The sequence below is a fragment of the Equus quagga genome, chromosome 11 (assembly GCF_021613505.1).
Source record: "Equus quagga isolate Etosha38 chromosome 11, UCLA_HA_Equagga_1.0, whole genome shotgun sequence".
Lineage (NCBI taxonomy): Eukaryota > Metazoa > Chordata > Mammalia > Perissodactyla > Equidae > Equus > Equus quagga.
The window spans coordinates 56,619,976-56,639,283 of NC_060277.1; the positions used below are offsets into that span (position 1 = coordinate 56,619,976).

The following is a 19,308-nucleotide window of genomic DNA, read 5'->3' on the forward strand; positions in this document are numbered from 1 at the left end:
AGGAAGGATGGGGCTCTCCTGGCTCCCGTCTTCTTCCAATCACTAGCTAAACTTAGGATCAGTGTCCCCACTGCAGAGAAATGTATTGTACAGTTCCCATATCATACCTGTTTTGAGGAACATAACCACAAATCTACCAAAAGTAGCCAGCTTTGGCCTAGGATCCTAGGAGGTCCCCATGTAAACGGGACCTTCAGAGGTCAGCCATGTATCTGAAATTAGAAAGCAGTTTACACTCTGCCATTACCCTGAACTAAAGAAGATTATAGAGGCGAGGAAACTGGAACCTAGGGGCTTAAGAAACTGGCCCACAAGTATGGAGAGCACCTGACTTTGACTTTCTCCAGGATATGGCATTTATTCCGGGCACTGATCCCCTTCTACTTTGCACTGACGTTAGGGCAGCCTCCCCATCTTCTCCCCGTACATTTAGCACAGCGTCTGTTATCCAGGAGGTGCATATTAAATGTTGAATTATTAGTTCCTCCCTATTCAGCCTTGCGGAGCTGTGACGGGCACAATTTCTTCGTCTCTGCGGCACACGCTCTGGCACGATCCACCCGGTCAGGGTTGCTGCCTGTCCTCCTGGAGGCTCCTGCGCGGTGGAGGAACTGCAGGTCCTTCACCTCTGGATTCTCGACGCCCGCAGGCCCGGTGCCCTACACACAGCAGGTGTTCCGCACGTGTGGTCCACTCTGCGCGCAGTTCAAGTGAGTTCTTCCGGAGGCCTCCAAGGGCGGGGCCGTGCTGGGTGTTATTTATCTCAACGCTTCCTGTATTAGCTGCTTTTGGACCCTCTTCGTAACGTGAATAGGAATACGATGTTATGTCTGAAATAAATCTTCTGACTGCTTAATAATTTAGCTCTCTTGACACAGCCAAATCCGGGCCGCCGCAGACACGCCCGCCGCCTGTTGCCTAGTAACAGCCGCCCCGCCCCGTGCCTTTGCCCCGCCCCACGCCCTGGTGCGCATGCTCACAGCCTGCCTCCGGGTCCCGCCCCCACGGGCGCGCGGTGGTGACGTTGGGGTCCGCGACGCTTTCGGCTGGCTGACCGCTCGGGTCCTGCTACCTGTGCGACTGGCCGAGTCCCGAGCGCCATGGCCTCCGCTGGGGTGGCCGCCGGGCGACAGGTCGAGGATGCGTTACCGCCGTCGGCCGACCCGCCGCTGCCCGAGACGAAGCCGCTGCTGCCTCCGCAGGCGCCGCCGCCGGTCGCCGCGCCTCCGCCTCAGCAGTCTCCGGCGCCGCGGCCCCAGTCCCCGGCGGGCGTGAAGGAGGAGGAGAACTTCTCCTTCTTACCGTTGGTTCACAACATCATCAAATGGTAAGGGCCGCGAGAGGACCAGCACCGATCGCCCTCCCGCTTCTCGTCGGCGCGCTCTCGGGTGCGCCCCCATCCTGCAGACGGGGAAGAGGCCCGGGGGACGAGGCCTCTCCCGGGACCGCACTGGCTCGGCCCGCGAGTTCAGCACACGCTTTGAGCCCTGGCGTTGCCGGCCCTCGTGATGGATGGCCAGGCGAGGTTCTCGAAAACGGAGCCAGCTTAGCGACCAGATGCGCGGCTCCGCAGTCGTACCGCTCGAGTGTGCGCCCTGCTGTTCTGGAGCGGGTCAGGCTTCTGAGCCTCGGTTTTCCCCTGTGACATAGGGGTAACACTCACTTGGCTTCTTTTTTTCAACAGATCCAACAGATACGGATCGTCTTCCCTGTGTGGCACACTGCTAAGTGCTGTGGGACGTGCAGAGTAAAAAGGGCCAACTTCTCACCCCCACAGTGCTCATGAGTTAGAAGGAAAAAAGACACGAACGGAAATTACCTGTAATTCAGAACTGTTGGAGGAGTGATGATGGGAAACATTAAAGAAAACAAAGGCGGAGGTTGCCCCACCAGAATCCGTCCCTGTAGTACTACCTTTGTTCTAACATAGTCTCAAAGGGGTGACTGTCCCCCTTTTGACCAGTCTTTAGGCTAGTCAGTTTTCAAACAAAAGGGGAAGAAAAAGGAACACAATGAAAAGTCTCCCTGATTCCCATGTTTGCCTAAATTATTTTTACTGTTACTTACATCCTCATGATACTAGGTGTAAACTCCTAGGCTTGTAACTCTTATTCAGCTGTTAAAAACCAAAACAAAGTAAATTAAAACAAAAATTCCTGCTGCAGTAACATTCAAGTGAACATTAATGTGCTCTTGGATGTTTTGCTGAAATGGAATTTCTACTCACAACATGAAAGTGGTGTTCATGGCCCACCCTCTAAGCTTAGCCAGACTAGGTTCACTGGATGTGGGCTGACCTGATGCTTCCACCACTTTTCAAATAACACAAAGCCTTTGTTCTCACTTTAGACCCTGACTTCCCTTGGCTGCACCCGGGGTGACCATGCTGTGTATGGGCTCAGGCGGACTGTTCTGTTCTCGTAGCCGCGCCCGTCCAGTAGCGCCGCTCGGCCGCAGTGAGGTCGCAAACGCAGCTGCAGGTGCAGACGCTGCCGTCCCAGCGCAGTGCTGGATTGTAAAGGGGCTCTCCACATTCATCCATATCTACTTAGACTGGTTTTAAGAAAAATGTGGAAAAATGAAAACACAAAATGTACACGTTCTCAGGGACAGCTTTTGGACCCCTGCGAGTATGTTCGTAAGCCCCGGGAGAGCAGTTGAGTTGGGCTAACCTTAAAGATGGGGCAGTAAGGTGCACCAGAGAGAACATGGGTTTTGAAGTCAGATAGTCTTGGATTCAAATCTCGTGCTGACGCTTGGTTGCCTTGTATTCTTGGTGAATATGTAACCTTTCTAGGCCTGATTTTCTTACCTGTAATATATGAATAATAATAACGGACCCCAAATGATGGGTTCAAACTGTGGTTTTATAATGTACTGACTAGGTGACCGTGGTCAAACAGCTTAGCTTCTCTGAGCCTCTTTTTCTCTTGGGAAATGGAACTAATAATACTTAAATCATAATATTGTTCTGGGTTCTACTCAAGAGCATCCTCCTGTTAAAGAGGGTGGATTGATTACATGTGTTTGTCTTTGTTTCCTCTAAAAGGGCAGTGAAAAGGTTTTTTCTTTTTGTAAAGCATAAACGCCAAAAGTGCAAGAGAGGAGAGAATTGCCACAAAGCAGATGGCCAAGGGCTAACCCGCCCAGCAGCGCCTGGTTGGCAGAAGCGCCTTTGACCGTGGCTTTGCGCCGCGTTTCCTGCTTGCCAGGGCATGAATGAGGCGGTAAAAGCTGCAGTGAGTTTAGCCTTCCTTGTTCTCACAAAGAATTCAGAGTACTACATCTTAGGTCTTTAAACATTTTTTGTGTAGAAAAAGTAACAATTGCAAATTCAGAAATATGTAAAATGAGAAAAGGATTCCCTCCCCTAAGTTCCCTTCCCAGCAGCACCTGCTGTTACTCCTTTAAGCAGCCTCCCAGGAAGTGGATGCGCTTGTCTTTTCAAAAAGGTGCACACGTGGAGATCAGGCTGTACTCTGCTTTTTTCACTGACTGGTCTGTCTTGGATGCCTTTCCATACGCACACATGAAAATCTTCCTCAATGAGGTGGCTGCACCACAAATTATGTAACTAGTCTTCAGTGTAAGGACTTTTAGCTGTTCTAATTTTTACCATTACCAGCAGCGCTGGGGTCAGCATCCTTGTGTTTGAGTAAGTTTACGATGCGGTAAATCCTCAGCAGTGGAATTGCTGGAGTGGATGGTACATACATTTTTGATTTTGATAACTATCGCTAAATTTAGAGTGCTACATCTTTTTAGCTGTCGCTTCAAAGCACCGTCCTGTAACCTGGATGCTTCAATAAACCTAAAATGGCACATAAATCTATGACCCAGAAAGTATTAAAAAAAATTGAAGTTTAGATATATTCAAAGAGTAGCCATAGATATAAAATGGCAGGTGAGCCTCTCCCTCCCTCGTCCCGAAACTGCGTAACATTCCACCTGATGAATATGCTGTTTATCTGAGCAAGGATGCTCACGCTGTTTCTGGCGTTGGCGGTCACAGTCGGTGCTACGGGGACCCTCTTTGTAAATGCCATCTTGTGAACTCTTGAGAGTCTCTGAAGCGTACATTTCTGGCCACGGGGTATGTGAATTTAAAGTTTTGGTGACTTAGCAAATTCAAGAAGAATGCACCAATTTATACTTCACAACAGTGTATTTGTGTCTTTTTCCCACATCCCTGCTATCACTATTAACCTTTTAACTTTGGCTAATCTGATAGGTCAGAAAGGATGCATTGTAGCAATCTATGTCTTTTATTATATACAGTAAAGCATCTTTTCATATGCAACTTTATATGTCATTTGTATTGTTTCTCTATTAACTGTCCATTTTTCTCTTCATTCTTCTTTTTCTGAGCTCTTTGTAAATTAAGGAAAGTATGCCTTTTTAAGTGTACTGTAAATATTTCCTCCAAGTTGTTGCTTTTCCTTTGACTTTGTTCCTGGTATTTTTTTGTCATTCAGAAGCATATCATTTTATTTAGGCAGATTTGTTAAGCTTTTTCTTTATGGATTCCGAGTTTTGGTCCTAGTTAGAAAGGCCTTCAAACGCTAATAAAATGATAGATATTGATCCCTTTTTCCTAGGACTTTTATGGTTTCATTTTTTGCTTTTAATTCTTTGATGCTTCTAGAATTTATTTTGATGGGGGGGGGCAGCTTTTTCCCAGTTAGCCGCATCTTCCCACTCCTGTTGTTGAACATTCAGTATTTTCCATGCTTTCTTTTTTTTTTTTATTGTGGTAATGTTGGTTTATAACATTATATCAGTTTCAGGTGTATGTCGTTATATGTTTTGATTTCTGTGTAGATTACATCGTCCACCCAAAAACTAATTACTGTCCATCACCACACACATTTGCCTCCCCATAATCGAATGAATGATTAAAACTACACATTTATGTTATTATTAAAGAATGAGGAAAGAGGAAAAAAAAATCTCACTTTTATTCCTATAAGAAATTTTATAGATCCCCTCAGAGACCTTTCCTGGTATGGGTAGAAACCTCATTATAGAAGTACATACATCATAAACGAGGAATGAAATGAGGCTTGTTGGACCAGGGAAAGTTATAATGTTTTTTTTTCCTTCAAACTTGCCAAATCTAATCTGAGTCTGGAACTGTGTCCCAACCTCGGAATTCTGAATTGCAGTTGTCACTGCCTTGCCCGATGATTTGGCTCGCCTAGTAAAAGTGTTCTGTCAACATGGGTACTGAAACACTTTTTTAAATTAAGTTTTTTAGTTCTTTAATATTTTTTAGGGTGCTGGGTGGGTAGAGGGGAGGCAACTTTGACACTGCGGAGGTGGTTAAGTGACGAACACTACGTTGTCCTTTACCCTTAAGCTGGGGCCATATGGCTTCAAACAAGGCCATTTGTTGTTGGGGCCGGTCAGCAAGGCCTCTCTTGTGGGAATGGGGTGTTTCTGACCTACTTCTTCACACATAAGTGTCTGTTTTAATATGGCTGGCCTTCCACACCGGCCGAGTCCTGGCCTCTGGTTGTGCAGGAAGAGCCCCCACAGCAGCAGGGAGGTGACCGCACTGGCTGCACGGGTCCTGTCTGCGCTCGTCTCCCTGAGCCCTCTCTGCTGCTCACTTCCTCTCCTGAAGCCAAGCCCCGGTGAAGAGGACGCGTGCCCAGACGGGGGTGTTTGTGGCCTGTCTCGGGGACAGCCTCTGGCCTGCTCATGGGCCTTGCTGCTTCTCTGCCGCTCTGCCTCTGTCGGTGCAGCACAACTCCCTGAGCACCTGCTGGAATGCAGGCTCCACGAAGGCAGGTGCCCAGGCCAGCAGTCACTCAGTGCAGCGCCACAAATGCCACGGTGGAGTGCTGATGCTGGGTTTGGGAGGAGTGGGACTTTGAGCCTGGAAAGTTTGGAGGCCACTTGTGGGTGGTCCTGGGTGACTGACCACCCTCACAGTGTGAACCTGCCTGGCAGGTATTGTCGGGGAGTTGGGCAAGCATCTGAAGTTTGTGAGCTCAGACTTGGGTTTTGTAAAGGTAGGTGGGGCAGAGGGGTTTAGGAGGAGGAGAGGACCTGGGGCTACAGGATATTGGTGACAGTGGGAGGAGGAGGCAGGGTGGACTTGAGGGGTATGCAGGAGGAGGTGGCAGGACTGGTGGCTGGGTGAACAGTGGGGTCCACGGAAGTGTGTGTGGGAGGGCAGCACCGTGCGGTGGACAGGGCGCCCTCCATCTGAGATGGGACGTGCTGAGGAGGCAGGGAGTTCACTCTGGCATTTGCGGGTCTCCCAGACTCCAGGGAGAAAACGCTTTGTAACTGTTGGAGCAAGGGAGCTGAAATTCAGGAAGGAATTTCAGGCTGGCCTTGGGTGTAGTTCTCAGCGTTGGAAGAGGTGGGAGTGGATGAATACATTCTGGGTTATTTTGTAGAGCAGTGTTATTTCCAAACTTCTTTTAGCAGCAGAATCTTTTACTCCTCCCTAAAAAGATGGTTTTTCACAGGTAACCCTGTGAGCAGATAAAAGCGAGGCTGTGAGTTCAAAGCCCCTCTTGCAAAGGCCCCTTAGGTGCTGGCAGAGCTGGGCAGGGAGACACAGATGGTGCTGGATCGCTAATAGCCGAGGGTGGGAGGACAAGTGTGGCGTCTGTGGCCACAGGAAGTGTACATCAGTACAAGTTTTTTGGAGGGCATTTTGGTAATCTCAAAAATTTTAATATACATAACCTTTGACCTGGAAATCCAACTTCTAGGAAATTATCTTAGTAAATATTCGCACAATTACATACAGATATAGGTACAAAATGTTCATAGCCATTCTGATAGCAAGTGATAAATAGCAAACATCCAAATACCCATCAACAGCCAAATAGTTTAGCTGTATGTATATATATGTGTTAACATGGAAAGACATCTAAGGTACATTGTTAAGGGAGAAAAGCAAGAATCAGAACCGTGTGTGGTCACGTTTTTGTCAAAATAACAAACAAGTATGTGTGTACAGTTGGCCCTCTGTATCTGCAGTTCCACGTGCATGGGTTCGACCAGCCGCGATCGAAAGGCCTAGGATAGTTGCGCCTGTACTGAACGTGTACAGACTTTTTTTTTCTTTTCATTATTCCCTAAGCAATACAGTATAACAACTATTTACATGGCATTTACATTGTATTAGGTATTATAAGTAATCTAGAGATGATTTAAAGTATATAGGAAGATATGCATAGGTTATATGCAATACTATGCCATCTTATAGAAAGGACTCGAGCATTGTGGATTTTGGTATCTGCGGGGGTCCTGGAACCTATCCCCCCCCCACCGGGTACCAAGGGATGACTGTGTTTGCACGTTACTGTATTTGTCAAAGTAATCTGAAAGAACGTGTGCCACATGTTAACAGAGGTTGTTTCTGGGATGTGGGATTAGAGGGACTTTCCTTTTCTAAGCCTTGAGTGTCTGTCATTTTTAAATTTTTGCCCTCAAGCACCTATTACTGTCATTTAAAAAACCCCACTATGTAAAAAAAATGCCAGTCACTGAAGTTAGTGTGGGAGGAGGAGAGGGTGAGAAGGACCAATCCCAGGGCAGGTCAGCTAGGAGAGTAGAGGCAAGAGGAGGGAGAAATGGGAAACTGACTTAGATGCCACTGGCAGGTCAAAAGAAGTGACTCTCAGGTTTGGGAGGAGGTTGGCTTCTGTGACCTGATGGGTCCTTTTGCTTCTGCGTTACCAGTGGACACACTTGCTCAGTTGTTGCCAGTTTGCATCTTCAAGTCCCAAAGCACCTGTACAAAAAGTGAAAGCTGTGCTGTGCTTAGCACCTACGCTAAGCATTGTTCTTGGACTCACCCACCTAAACCTGTGATACGTGCCCGGACTCTGGTGACACCATGCAGAACGTCTGTGTGCACTGCTGAAATGGTGTGCACAAAGGACCAGCAGGAAGCGGCCTGTCCGTCAAGCCACTGTGGTAGTGTTTTTGTCCACCTTTTAAAAGCTGGTAGCCCGGTCCACAGTGCCCTAACCTCACCCTGGTTTGTATTTTTGTGCTTCTCGTCCTGACCTAGTCTCCTTTGTTTTTCCTTCTAAAGTTGGATGATGACTAACACTGAACACAAAGGCACGCCCATTTGGAGCTTTCTGCTTTTATTCCCTTGATGTCTGGGCCTCTTTTCTTTCGGCTTGAGTGTTTCACAGTCATCCTGGCCTAGCAGGTTCCCACTTGTTCCAAGCCAGTTCCTGAATAGAGTGTTTTCCTCACCCCAGGAGCTCCCCGTTATTTCCCTCTGCCACCGAGGGCAGGCTGAGAAGCTGCTGCAGACTGGGCCTCGCTGTGGGCTGTGTGGCCCCCTTTCAGCTCCGCTCCCCTCCGGGTGGGCTTTTCCTATGGCTCCTTTATTCTCTGGAGACTCTCCTTTACCAGAAGTCCACCAGGTAAAGAATGGACAGCCCTTGAGGTTTGGAAGTTTTCAGAAATGATCATCTTAAACAAGGCCCACTTTTTACTTTCAGAATTAAATCTTTTGGGCCAGGTTATGTTTACTTGCAAAACTGGATTATCATAACTTCCTTCCAAATTTTTATTTTGTGTATTTTTGTTTGCTTTTACTATGTTCTTTCAGAGTCACGTGATGTGAATCCATTTTCTTAAAATGTAATTTTAATTTCAAAACTCCCGTGGGACTTAACCAGTAACAATGTGCTAACACAGATGCCGCCCAAGTGCAATGATGTCAGAAGTCCAGATGGCTTCTGTCCGGAATTGTGGGTGTGAGCTGAGATCTAAGAGAATTAAAAGATGCTCCCTTTTGGCTTCCCTCTGAATGATTTGTAGTTCTCTTGAATACCAGTTACTCCTCCCTAGACACTGGGATTAGGTATACCATTAAAGGTCTGTCTAAACTGAGGGCGTCAAATGACAACAAGTGTCTGGCTAGCCATTCATTCCCTAGAATAAATGACTGATTCTCCATCTCTTGCGTCTGAGTTAGAGCTAGTAATAAATAGTGAGCAGGCCCTGGTGGCCGTCTCATTTGCCAGATATGAGCCCTAACCGATGGACCTCCAGGAAGGGGGGCTATTCTGTCTGCGTAAGCAGAGAAATGATGAATAGTAAGCGTGAATTAGCACCATCTGGGTTGAAATTTCCCATCAGGGATGAACACTTATTTAAAAAAATGAATGATCATTGACAGTTTTCCCCTCTTATGCCTTAATGGGTGACTTTTAGAACAGCCTACTGAATTGGCTTTTAGTTTTTAGTCTCAACTGCTTGTTTTCAAAAGCTCATCCACTTACTAAGTTTTAAAAAATGTATAAGAGCGACTGGCAGGCTGCTGCTTTGATGTTCGGTGAAGGTTTTTGTTCTTGTTCTGTTTTTAATTTAGTAGTGACAGGGGGGCATGGATCTCTGGGCAGCTAATAATAGCTGTGAGATGAAGTAAATGATTCTGCATTGAAAATGAGCTTGACCTGAAGGCAGGCAGCCTGCATGACTGTGGTAGGGAACTGGCACCTGCTGAAGAATTCCGGATGGCTTGTAACTGATGTAAAATTTATGAATAGCTCTGTGGAAGTTAGTCTTTATGTTAACAGAAGCAGGCATCAAAACATCAGCTAAAATTAGCTCTTGCTGGCTGATAAAGTCTCCTGGCTGGCCTGGAAATGGCTCAAATCAGACGAAATGTAGTATTTCAGCAAGTTTTGCCTGCCATTTGTCAGCTAATACTGGTAATGGTTTGTTTATTCATTTTACAGACATTTATGAACTTATTTGCCAAGCGTTCATTCTTTCAGCAAGTGTTACTTGGGTGCCCACAGTCCCCAGGGACTGGCCAGGAACAAGGGATATAGCTGTGCCCGAGGCAGCCACAGTCCATACCCTCTAAGCCTCTGATTTTGCGGGAGGGCCGTGAGAGGGGCTGCGCAGGCACCGCTCGGGGCGGGGTGCCTGTGCTGAGCAGCTACCACATGCCTGCCCTGAGGCTGTGTAGGAAAGAACCAGTCCCTTTGCTCTGGGCACACAGCCTAGTAAGGGGACACACGCAGAAAACAGGCATTCTAAAAGACAGTGACACTAGACGGCAGGTTTTGTGGGGTGCACAGGAGGGAAGCCAGGCGTTGCCTCAGTCTGAGCTGCGATTGCTAACGACCGCCCTCTGCCCCTGCAGCATGGACAAAGACAGCCCGGACATCCACCAGGACCTGAACGCCCTCAAAGCCAAGTTCCAGGAGATGCGAAAGGTCATCAGCAGCATGCCTGGCATCCACTTGAGCCCTGAGCAGCAGCAGCAACAGCTGCACAGCCTCCGGGAGCAAGTCAGGACCAAGAGCGAACTTCTGCAGAAGTACAAGAGCCTCTGCATGTTTGAGGTCCCCAAGGAGTAGACAGGCTGGCTTCAAGGGACGCCCGAGAGAAGAAGAGGAGGGCACGAGGCCTTGCTGTCTTCCCCACCGCTCCCTCGGAGTGTGGTTCTTGCAGACCCTAGCTCTGACCTTTGTAGCCAGATGGGGCAAGCTGAACCTGGCAGTGCGAGCAGCCGACTGGCCAGCCTGACTTCTTTGGGCTTCCTTGTATATTAACATATGTCTAGATGTGTGCTGACTCAAGTGCCTGCTGGAAAGGAGGAATGTTCCTAGAGGCTGGGGAGGGGGTGGAGGACTCCACCCCTGCCTCTGGGGAGGGGGCCATCTGCTGTGCATTCAGGCTCCGCCCGCAGATCTGAAGAGCACAGTAGGAAAGGAGGCGGCTCCTCTCTGCTTCCTGCCCTCCCGCCCCTCCCACCCCCTGGATATGATCAGTGCGTACCAGGTACATTTTGTTCTGTTAACAGCAGTGTGGTGAAACACTTGCCTAGAATTCACTGGACAAATTAGGCCTGCGTTCATATGGCATAGATTTAAAATGGTAAAAGAAGGCACTGAGAGAATGCACATTGTTTTGAAAGCCTACAGGGTGGCTTCCCCCCCCGCCCCCCACACAGTTTGGTTTTATGTTTGAGCCAGTGACTGTCACTGTGTCTGTGGGGGGTCAGCCTGGAGCCCTGCCGGGCCGGGCCATCTCCAAGTTCTCTGCCACCTACGTGTTCTTACTTTTAGCTCCTGCTCCCTTCATTTCCTGTCCCCCTCAGTCACCCTGTGTAGCCGTTTAATGCCCAGGAACAGCCGAACCACTTGAAACCCCGCAGGGCTTCCCACGGGCCGCAGGGTACTGTTGTTTCTTTGTGGGCTCAGAGGTTTCCAGGGGAGCAGACCTTGCCTCTTGCAGCACTTAGGTTCCCATTGTCCTGGTTTAAAACATCATTTCCCCTCTGGCCTTCTCACTAAAGAGCCAACCACGAGCACTTAGTGCACTGCGGACAGGGGTGTGCATGATTGACCTGGGTCCCAAGGAGGGCGGCTCTAGGTGACAGGTCTGGTGTCCCTCGGCTAGATGTGGCTCTAGAGTTCAGAATCAGTTCTGAAGGGGTGGGGCGAGCTGTACCTGGAAGTTTTGCAGCCAAGTCCTCCTCACAAGTGTTGGTAACCACCCTCGTTTCTTCCCCATGGCATATTGTGTCTGTGCTCTTCCCTTGGCCATCAGACGGAGGTAAGAGATGTTCTTGCCCTTGCCCTTAAGGATGAGGTGACAGGTGACCGAGTAGTGTTTAGGTCCAGAAATGGCCACATAGCCTGTGCTGACCAATTCGGGGCTTACCAGATGCCGGCTGACCAACCTCGTTGGCAGGAACACTGGTCGAAGATGTTTTCAGCAAGGGTCCCATCTCTGTGGACTGCAGGCACCTGTCAGGAAATGGCTCACACTGGGAACCCAGGGATGTGGGATGTGGGAAGGGGGCTCTCCGGTCATGGTGGCTTTAGAGAGAAGAGCAGGCTCTGGGTTCAGGTGGGTCGTCACTTGTTGGACCAGTTCCACCTTGGGACTGGTAGTTAACTGAGTCACTTATTTCCCTGAGATTTCGGTGCTCTGAAGTGCGGGCCGGCTTGAAGGCTCTGAGCAGATAGCGTGAAACACGGAGCGCACAGAAACACAGACTGTTGCGGCTGCTGCGAGGCGAACCCGACTGGGGCTCCCCGGGGCCGAGGGAGAGGGCCCCTTTCCTACATCCAGTGTTGTGACTGGTGAGATCTTTCTGGAGTGTAATTAAAGGAACTTGTGCTCTGCTCTCGGGACAACTTGGTTTTGTACTGAGGAGTTGATAGTGGGATGTCTCTTTCGGGTAGTTGAGAAGAAAACACTCACTCTGCTGACCAAAGACAGAGTCTGCGCTCCGCGCCCCCCTCCCCCAGCACATGCCGCTAAGCGGCCAACCAGTAACGCCTCCCAGGAGTGGCACCTGTCTGTCCCCAAGAGTGCAGTTGTCCTGGGGGGTCATCCTGCCTGCCTGTGCTTGGTCCCCCAGGCCATCCCTTGGCGTGGAGGTGGGTCCATCCTGGCGGGGCACAGCCCTCCCCAGAGCAGGGGTGAACTCCCTCCCCAGGACGATATTAGGTGCTCCTCACTGGGCTGAGCACCCTCATGGAGCCACCCATTACTTGGGTTCCTGGGTGGCAGGCTCTGCACTGAATGCTTTCCCGACATCACGCTTGCTCCTCGCAGCAGCCCTGTGCTGGGGATGTTCTCTGTGTTTCACAGGGGAGGAATTTGAGGCTCGGCACGTGTCACTCGCCCCAGGCTTGCACAGTTGTGAGCGGCAGAGAGTTGCACCCCGAGTCGGGAGCAGATGCCCTCAACTGCTGCGAAAAGGAGACAGCAAGGCAGAGAAGGGTGCTGGACCCCCACCCCGGGGCAGCGAGCTTCCTGGAGCTGGCAGGGCACAGGAAGATGGGTGATTTTAACTGTCTCCAGACAGCCCCGGGGCAGACCCTGAGAGGAGTCCAGGGCCCAGGGTCCCGCCCCAGCCTAAGGCCAGATCAGTCTCTCGAGGTTCCATTTCCCATATGTGCCAGCAGGGCCTGAGTGACCCTTCAGACCATCTGAGAGGTTTAGGTGTGACACTGTCACTCAGCCTGCACTGAGTGTAGGATACAACGGCTGGGCCCAGGGAAAAGGAAGCAGGTACATGGCTAGAAAGCTGCATCTCTTGGGCGGCCCCTGGCATCCTGTTCCGTCCTGGTTTTCTGAGGAGCTGCTCCAGGTAGAAGGCTCAGCGGCCATGTGGGGCTTCTCCGGGGCCTTTCTCCCATGGGCTGGGGCTGCTTCCAGAAGGCCAGGCTCTTCTCCAGGTCAGGCAGCTTCTGATTCCACAGAAGGAAAAGCCCAGCCCTCCTCACCCTCCCCTCTAGCCGTTTCTAAAGGCGAAGAAAGCATAGGTTTTCTGTTTTATTTTATATTAAAAAACCGATAACAATAACCACACACACAGTATAAACACCTGGGTAAGATTTTGTTCATGTCCACGATACCAGAGCTACTATTAAAGTGCAAGTTTTATGTTTTGTTTTTTCTTTGTGCAATTTCACACACAAATGTAAACAAGTCACTTGGCCTCCGTTTCAGGAGGGCAAAGGTTTTCACCAGCCGTCCTGGCAACCCAGAAGCACAAGGTAATGCCCCATTTGTGCTGCCGGCTGCTCCAGCCGCCAGGACGGGTTTCTTCAAGCCTAACGGGATGATCAACTTCCACTCCCTCCCCATTCTTAGCTCTTTATTAGAAAAGACAAATTCACCCGCGGCTGGGCCCGCACCCCCAAGTCCGGGCGTGGCGGCGCCCACGGGGAATCCGCGGTGGGGGACTCCCGGTGTCAGCCAGTCCTCTTTCCTTCCAGAGCAGATGACGGTCCCTTCTCGGTTCGTTTGCGCCTCCCCAGTGCGCGGGGCCCGGGTCACCGGGAAGGAAGACGCCGGTCAGCGCGCGCACGCGGCCGGGGCGCAGCGGGCTCGCCCAGACGTCAGATTTGATTTTTAAACAAAAAGGTCCTCCTTAGGATCTGTCGCCGGCGCGGGGGTTGCAGGGCTCCTAGCTGATGACGCAGCGCTCCTTGTCCTTTGCCTGGCCGCCACCGCTGGCCTTCTCGCGGATGTACATGAGGTCGCTGTGCACGCTGGGCCTGCGCGCGAAGGGCGCCACGATGCCGAAGGCGTCGCCCCGGTCGCCGCCGCCGCTGCCGGCTCGCAACAGTTTCTTGTTCCGCAGCGCCTTCTTGTGCAGCACATCGCAGTCCTGGACCGACACCTTGCGGTGCAGGTCTGGGCTCATCTCGCTCGGCAGCTTGGCCATGGCGAAGAGCGCCCGGAACATCTGGTCCAGGCTGCTGTTCTTCTTGGCCGAGATCTCGAAGTAGGCGCAGCGCTGGGGGTCGCCCCCCACCAGCTGCTCGATCTCGCGCTGCTCCACCTCGCGGTAGAAGTCCCGGTCGCCCTTGTTGCCGCAGATGACCAGAGGCACGTCCACGTTCTCCTTGGTTTTGTTTTTGAGGCAAGACTTGGTGTCGAGGATCTGCTGCTTGAGCCTCTGCACCTCCTCAAAGGAATCGCGGTTGTCCAGGCTGAACACCAGGATGAAAACGTCTCCTAGAGGGGACACGGCGCAGAAAAGGACAAGGTGAGGGCGGCTGCAAAGTGGACGACGGAAGTTGGGCTGACTTTGGGGCCGCCCGGCCGCCTGGCACCGGGGCTCCAGCAGCCTCGCGCGGGGCGCGCTGACGTCTCCGCGGGCAGAACTTGGCGCGCCGCGGCGGGACTGGCGGAGCGCGCCCCCAGCTCGGCTCGCGGCCGGGGGCCCTTGGACGAGGCGTCTCCGCCCATACCCCGGGCACAGCCCCCTCCCTGCGCCCGCTGCCCGCCCGCCCGGCTCACCAGTGAGGATGGAGAGGCGCCGCATGGCCGGGAACGGGTGGTTGCCGGACGTGTCGAGGATGTCGAGCTGGTAGACCTCGCCGCGGATGGAGTAGAACTTGCGGTGGAAGTCCTCGATGGTGGGCGTGTAGGCGTCTTCGAAGCGGCCCGTGAGGAAACGCGACACGATGGCCGTCTTGCCCACCTTGGACGAGCCGAGGATGACCATGCGGTAGCAGTTCTTGGCCGGGATACTCAGCTCCGAGTCGCTCGGGCACATCTTCTTGATCATCGCGGCCAGTTTCATTGGGCGGAGGGGCCGCGGGGGCAGGGGCGGGGCCGAGAGAAGCGCAGAGGGTGGCCGGAGCGCGCGGGGCTGAGCGGCCGGGCGGCTCTGCTCGGGCTCCGGCGGGGGCTCGGGCTCTGCTCTCCGACGAAGTCGCTCGCTCCGGCTCTCCGCGCCCAGCGGCCGCCCTTATATGCAGCCCGCCTGGCCGCCCCGCCCCGCGCCCTCCCAGCCTCGGTGCGTCACGCCCCGCGGGCCCCCGCCGCTCCCTCCCGCGACCTCGGAGGGCCGCTGTCAGCTCCTGCCTGAGCGCGAGAAGGAAACTGAGTCCAGGGTCCCGCTGGGGCGGGGCGTGAGCGGACCCTGCGCTTTTCCACTGCACCGGGCCCAGCGGCCGAAAGGGCGTCAGGGTTGTAGTCCTCCTGGCTGTGCCTCTGACCCTCTGTGACTTCAGGCAAGGATCCCACCATCAACACACACCACGTACACACACACACACACACACACTTTCTTTGGGCCTCAGTTTCGCCAGAAAATAACAATAGCGATCCCGCAATAAAAGGTGCTTATCAGGTGTTAGGAACCGTGCCCAGGCCCGTGCGCACCTCATTGGTTTCAGGCCTGAGCGCAGACGGGCGCCAGCCCCTCTTGGTCCGCAAGCGGGTGGTTGTTCCCGGGCAGCGACGCGGGCTCCGGCCACCAGAGGGCAGCACAGGGCCCCGCCGGCCGCGCTCAGGGCTGGCATGCGGGCGCAGCGGCAGGGTTGGGGTCTGCGGGGTTCCCGGGGGCGGGCCTTGGGTCGCCAGGCCGGGACCGGGCAGAAGCCGCCTCCAGCGCCGCGCTCCACTGCAGGCCTCAGTTCCTCCTGCTCAGGCTGCTCCCGCGAGCAGCCATGCTCTGCAGCCTGGCAGCAGTTTCCAGCTGGGGCTGTCCCCTCCTTTTCCTGTCCTCCATCAGGCCTAGGCCAATGTCCCCTCCTCCCCCTCCCATAGCATTTTGTGCCTTTAGAGTCCCTTGGGCCAACATTCCCATTTTATAGTTGTGGGAGTTGGGTCTGAAAGCCACAGACTGAGCCCAGGAAAGCCCTGGGCGGACAGCACAGTCTCTTGCCATCCGTCTCTCGGCCTGTTTCCTCTTTTGGAAGATGGTGGTTCTGGTTCTATGATCGTCGATGAGAAATTGCAAACCGTTTAGGCGGCAGGACCTGGTGGTAACAACAACAGTAAATGACCCGTGAGGCGCAGGGCTGGCGGGGTGTGGGGGGGTCAGGAGCAAACCAGGGGGCAGCGGGTTGATCAGTAACCAGGAGTGGGCTGGTGCTGCTAAGCAGCCTGGAAGTAGGCCGTCTGGAGTGAACTGGCCCCGGCCTGGAGCTCCTGGGAAAGCAGTTTCCCCGGCTGGCGGGCGGGGCTGTGCCGTTTTGCTTCTGCGGTGTCTGATTTGGGAGAAAGCTAGGGAGCCCTTAGCTGTGCCACCCACCAATCCACACTGGTCAGGGTGCTCTGGGCAGTGCTGGGGTGCACCCTGCAGCTGTTTGCACAGCGCCTGTGGAATCGCAGCTGCCCTGGAGCAGGGGCGCCCTCAAAGGCCATCTCGTCCAGCCCTTCTATGACCAGGATTCCAGCAGAGTCTCACACACTCTGCAGGGTGATGCCAGGAGAGGGTTTATTCCATGCCAGGCACTGTTCTAAGTCCTTCCTCGTGGCGACCTTGAGGAGTGGAAACTATTACTGTGTCCATTTTACAGATGGAGAAACTGAAGCAGGGGGAAGTGACTTGCTCAGCTAGTAACCACCGCTGGGGATTGAACCCAGGGGGCTGGCAGTCCTGGCTCCTAACCACCTACTCTCCCCCTCCTCTGACTGTGGCTCTGCCTCCAGCGCGGGATGTCTACTGGCTGTGGGACGTTGGTGCCCCACTTCTCAGGAGCACCGCCCTTGGCTCCCCCCACCCCTTTCCACGCTGTCCCCAGGCCTCATGCCCACTGTTGATGAGGTATTTCAAAGGTACACATCACTTGATGAGCACCCAAGGGCTCACCACCCAGATCTAAGACGTGTCAACGGCCCCCAGCCCAGCTGATTCTTGATGTCACTTATGCAGGGGTTGTCCCACAGGGCCCCCCCCAACCCCCACCTCTCTTGCCCCTGTTGAGGCTGCCCTCTCCTGCCTTCCACCTCCAAGGTGAGAAGGAACTGAGCCTGTGCCCTGCACGCGGGGCTGCTATGGACGGTGGGCCTTCCCTGCAGAAGGGGACCAGTTGAGCATGCAAGTGGGGTCGCTGCATGCGCCTGCATCACCCCCAGACCAGGGGTCCTTCCCCTGCCTCCCACAAAGGTCCTGGAGGGGCAGCCGGGCTCTGAAACGGGATGGCTCCTTACTGATGGCCACAGCCGGGCCAGTGTAATAGGGGCTCCCACGCAGCTACGCCCGCCACAGCCTGGAGTCCTAGGAGGGCCTCTTGGAAGAGCAGATGCCTGGAAGCGGCAGGGGAAGGGATTCGAACCCAGCTCTCCTTAGGGAGATCCAGTGGGGCAGGACCCAGCCTAGATTCTGCGCCCCTGCCTCCACCCCAGGTCGCTCCGACTCCTTCCAGCTGGTGACAGTGGCAGGTACTGAACCCAGCCTGGGTTCTCAACCACAACAATTCCTGGTACCTTCTGGGCATGTCACCCCACCCCACAGATGCCAGGTTATAAGACTCCTTCTCCCAAGTCAGCTGAGTTCACTAAGTCCTGAGCTCATCTGTCCTTCACGCCCCAGAGCCACCGGGGGCCCACTCCCCCAGGAATCAGGCAGTAGTGACGCTTGTTAGCTGGGGCCACCTCATTTCCGCCTCCTTTTCAGGGGGTATCTCTTTATTACAAAGGTTACACACAAGCTGTTTCAGAAAGGGACAGAGTGAGAGGAGCTGGAAGCAGTTCCTCTCGGCCCACCCCCGGGGGACGGTGGGGGAAGCGCCTGCGCAGATGCCCCGCCCAGCCCTTCATTATCTGAAGCCCCCTTTCCTGCTCTTCTGGGGTGGCCTTCGTGACCTCACGCCAGGCCCTGCCCCAGGCTGGCTGAATCTGACTGGCCCGGGGTGAGTGGTGTATTTTCCACAGGTGAGTCCTCTGGTCGGGTAAGCAGGGCCATTCGCAATCCCACACGACCGTCAGTGGTCTGGCCTGGCCCGTGCACACTCTGCGCCCCACACTGCGGAGGGGACCTGTGCACTCCCGCCCCCCGCCCGGCAGCCGGAGCATCATGTGTATGCTGTCCAGGTTCATAATGGTCGCCGAGATGCCGTTTCCCGTGGGTTTGGGCCTCAGACCAGGAGCAGCCCCGCCAAGGCCGAGGCCGCCGTAGGCAGCATCTACTCGCACGGCAGCAACTGCCGTGCTCAGAGTGTGATGGGAACTTTTAAAAGTATTTGACCAAATGTTGGGGGTGGATCGGGGGAGGGGTGCAGCGGGCCCCCAAGGCAGGAAATGTCTGCCACAGCTTGGTCTGGCGGCAGAGCCATTTAGAAGGTTCTTAAAAGCTCCATTGGAGGAGCCCAGGCAGGCCCTCGTCAGGGGTCCTCCGCCAGCACCCACGTGCCCAGGTGCCATCATGCTGGCCCGAGCCCACCCCTCGCAGCTCCCTGCACAGAGGACCCTGAGCTCCCATCTGTCCGTGGTCCACGGCCTGGCCCACCCTGGTCCACAGCAGCCATCTGAACAGAGGAAGGAGCTGAAGAGGTGCTTCCGCCCACCGGGTGCCCCCGTCCTCACCCGAGGTCAGAGCTGGCTGGGAGTTTCCTTGCCAGCTTTGAGCGCTGTTCTGTTCACAGCAGACCCTTCTAACAACAGCCAGCTCTGCCCATGGCTCTGGCCCTGCCTCCCACAGCCATGTGGACCAAGGGGTCAGGACGCCGGGAGCTCAGCACCCCTGCCCTAACAAAGGGGCACCTGGCCATTGGGGGCCTGCCTATCCTCAAAGGCTGTGTGCAGATGTCTTTGTGGAGGAGTGAGCTCTCTGTTCCTAGGGGTGTGCAAGCAGAGAGGCAAGGATTGAAGCGTTGGGTAAAATCAGACCAGATGCCTCTTGTGGCCCTTCAAGTCCTGAGCCAGACTCAGAATTCCAGAAAGCAAAGAGAAAGCCTCAAGGAGCTCCACGAGTGACAAGGGAGGCCCAGCCAGCCCTGCCTGAGCACCTGCTGTATACACAAGGCAGGTATGACTGATGGCCATTTCACAGATGAGGAGACTGAGGCTCTGAGAGCTGTGCACACAGGTGGAGATCAAGAT

The 19,308-nt window shown here is 53.7% G+C and overlaps 2 protein-coding genes across 2 annotated transcripts; one reads left to right on the forward strand and one right to left on the reverse strand.

Annotated features, from left to right (window-relative positions):
- Positions 1-1,011: 1,011 nt before the first annotated feature.
- MED9 (mediator complex subunit 9) lies at positions 1,012-12,138 on the forward strand. Its single transcript, XM_046676376.1, has 2 exons — positions 1,012-1,327; positions 10,145-12,138. The coding sequence occupies exons 1-2, from the start codon at positions 1,101-1,103 to the stop codon at positions 10,359-10,361; spliced, it is 444 nt and encodes a 147-aa protein (XP_046532332.1). The 5' UTR covers positions 1,012-1,100; the 3' UTR covers positions 10,362-12,138.
- Positions 12,139-13,283: 1,145 nt separating this feature from the next.
- Positions 13,284-15,317, reverse strand: RASD1 (ras related dexamethasone induced 1). Its single transcript, XM_046676375.1, has 2 exons — positions 14,773-15,317; positions 13,284-14,487 (listed from the first exon to the last, which is right to left on the reverse strand). The coding sequence occupies exons 1-2, from the start codon at positions 15,056-15,058 to the stop codon at positions 13,934-13,936; spliced, it is 840 nt and encodes a 279-aa protein (XP_046532331.1). The 5' UTR covers positions 15,059-15,317; the 3' UTR covers positions 13,284-13,933.
- Positions 15,318-19,308: the final 3,991 nt, after the last annotated feature.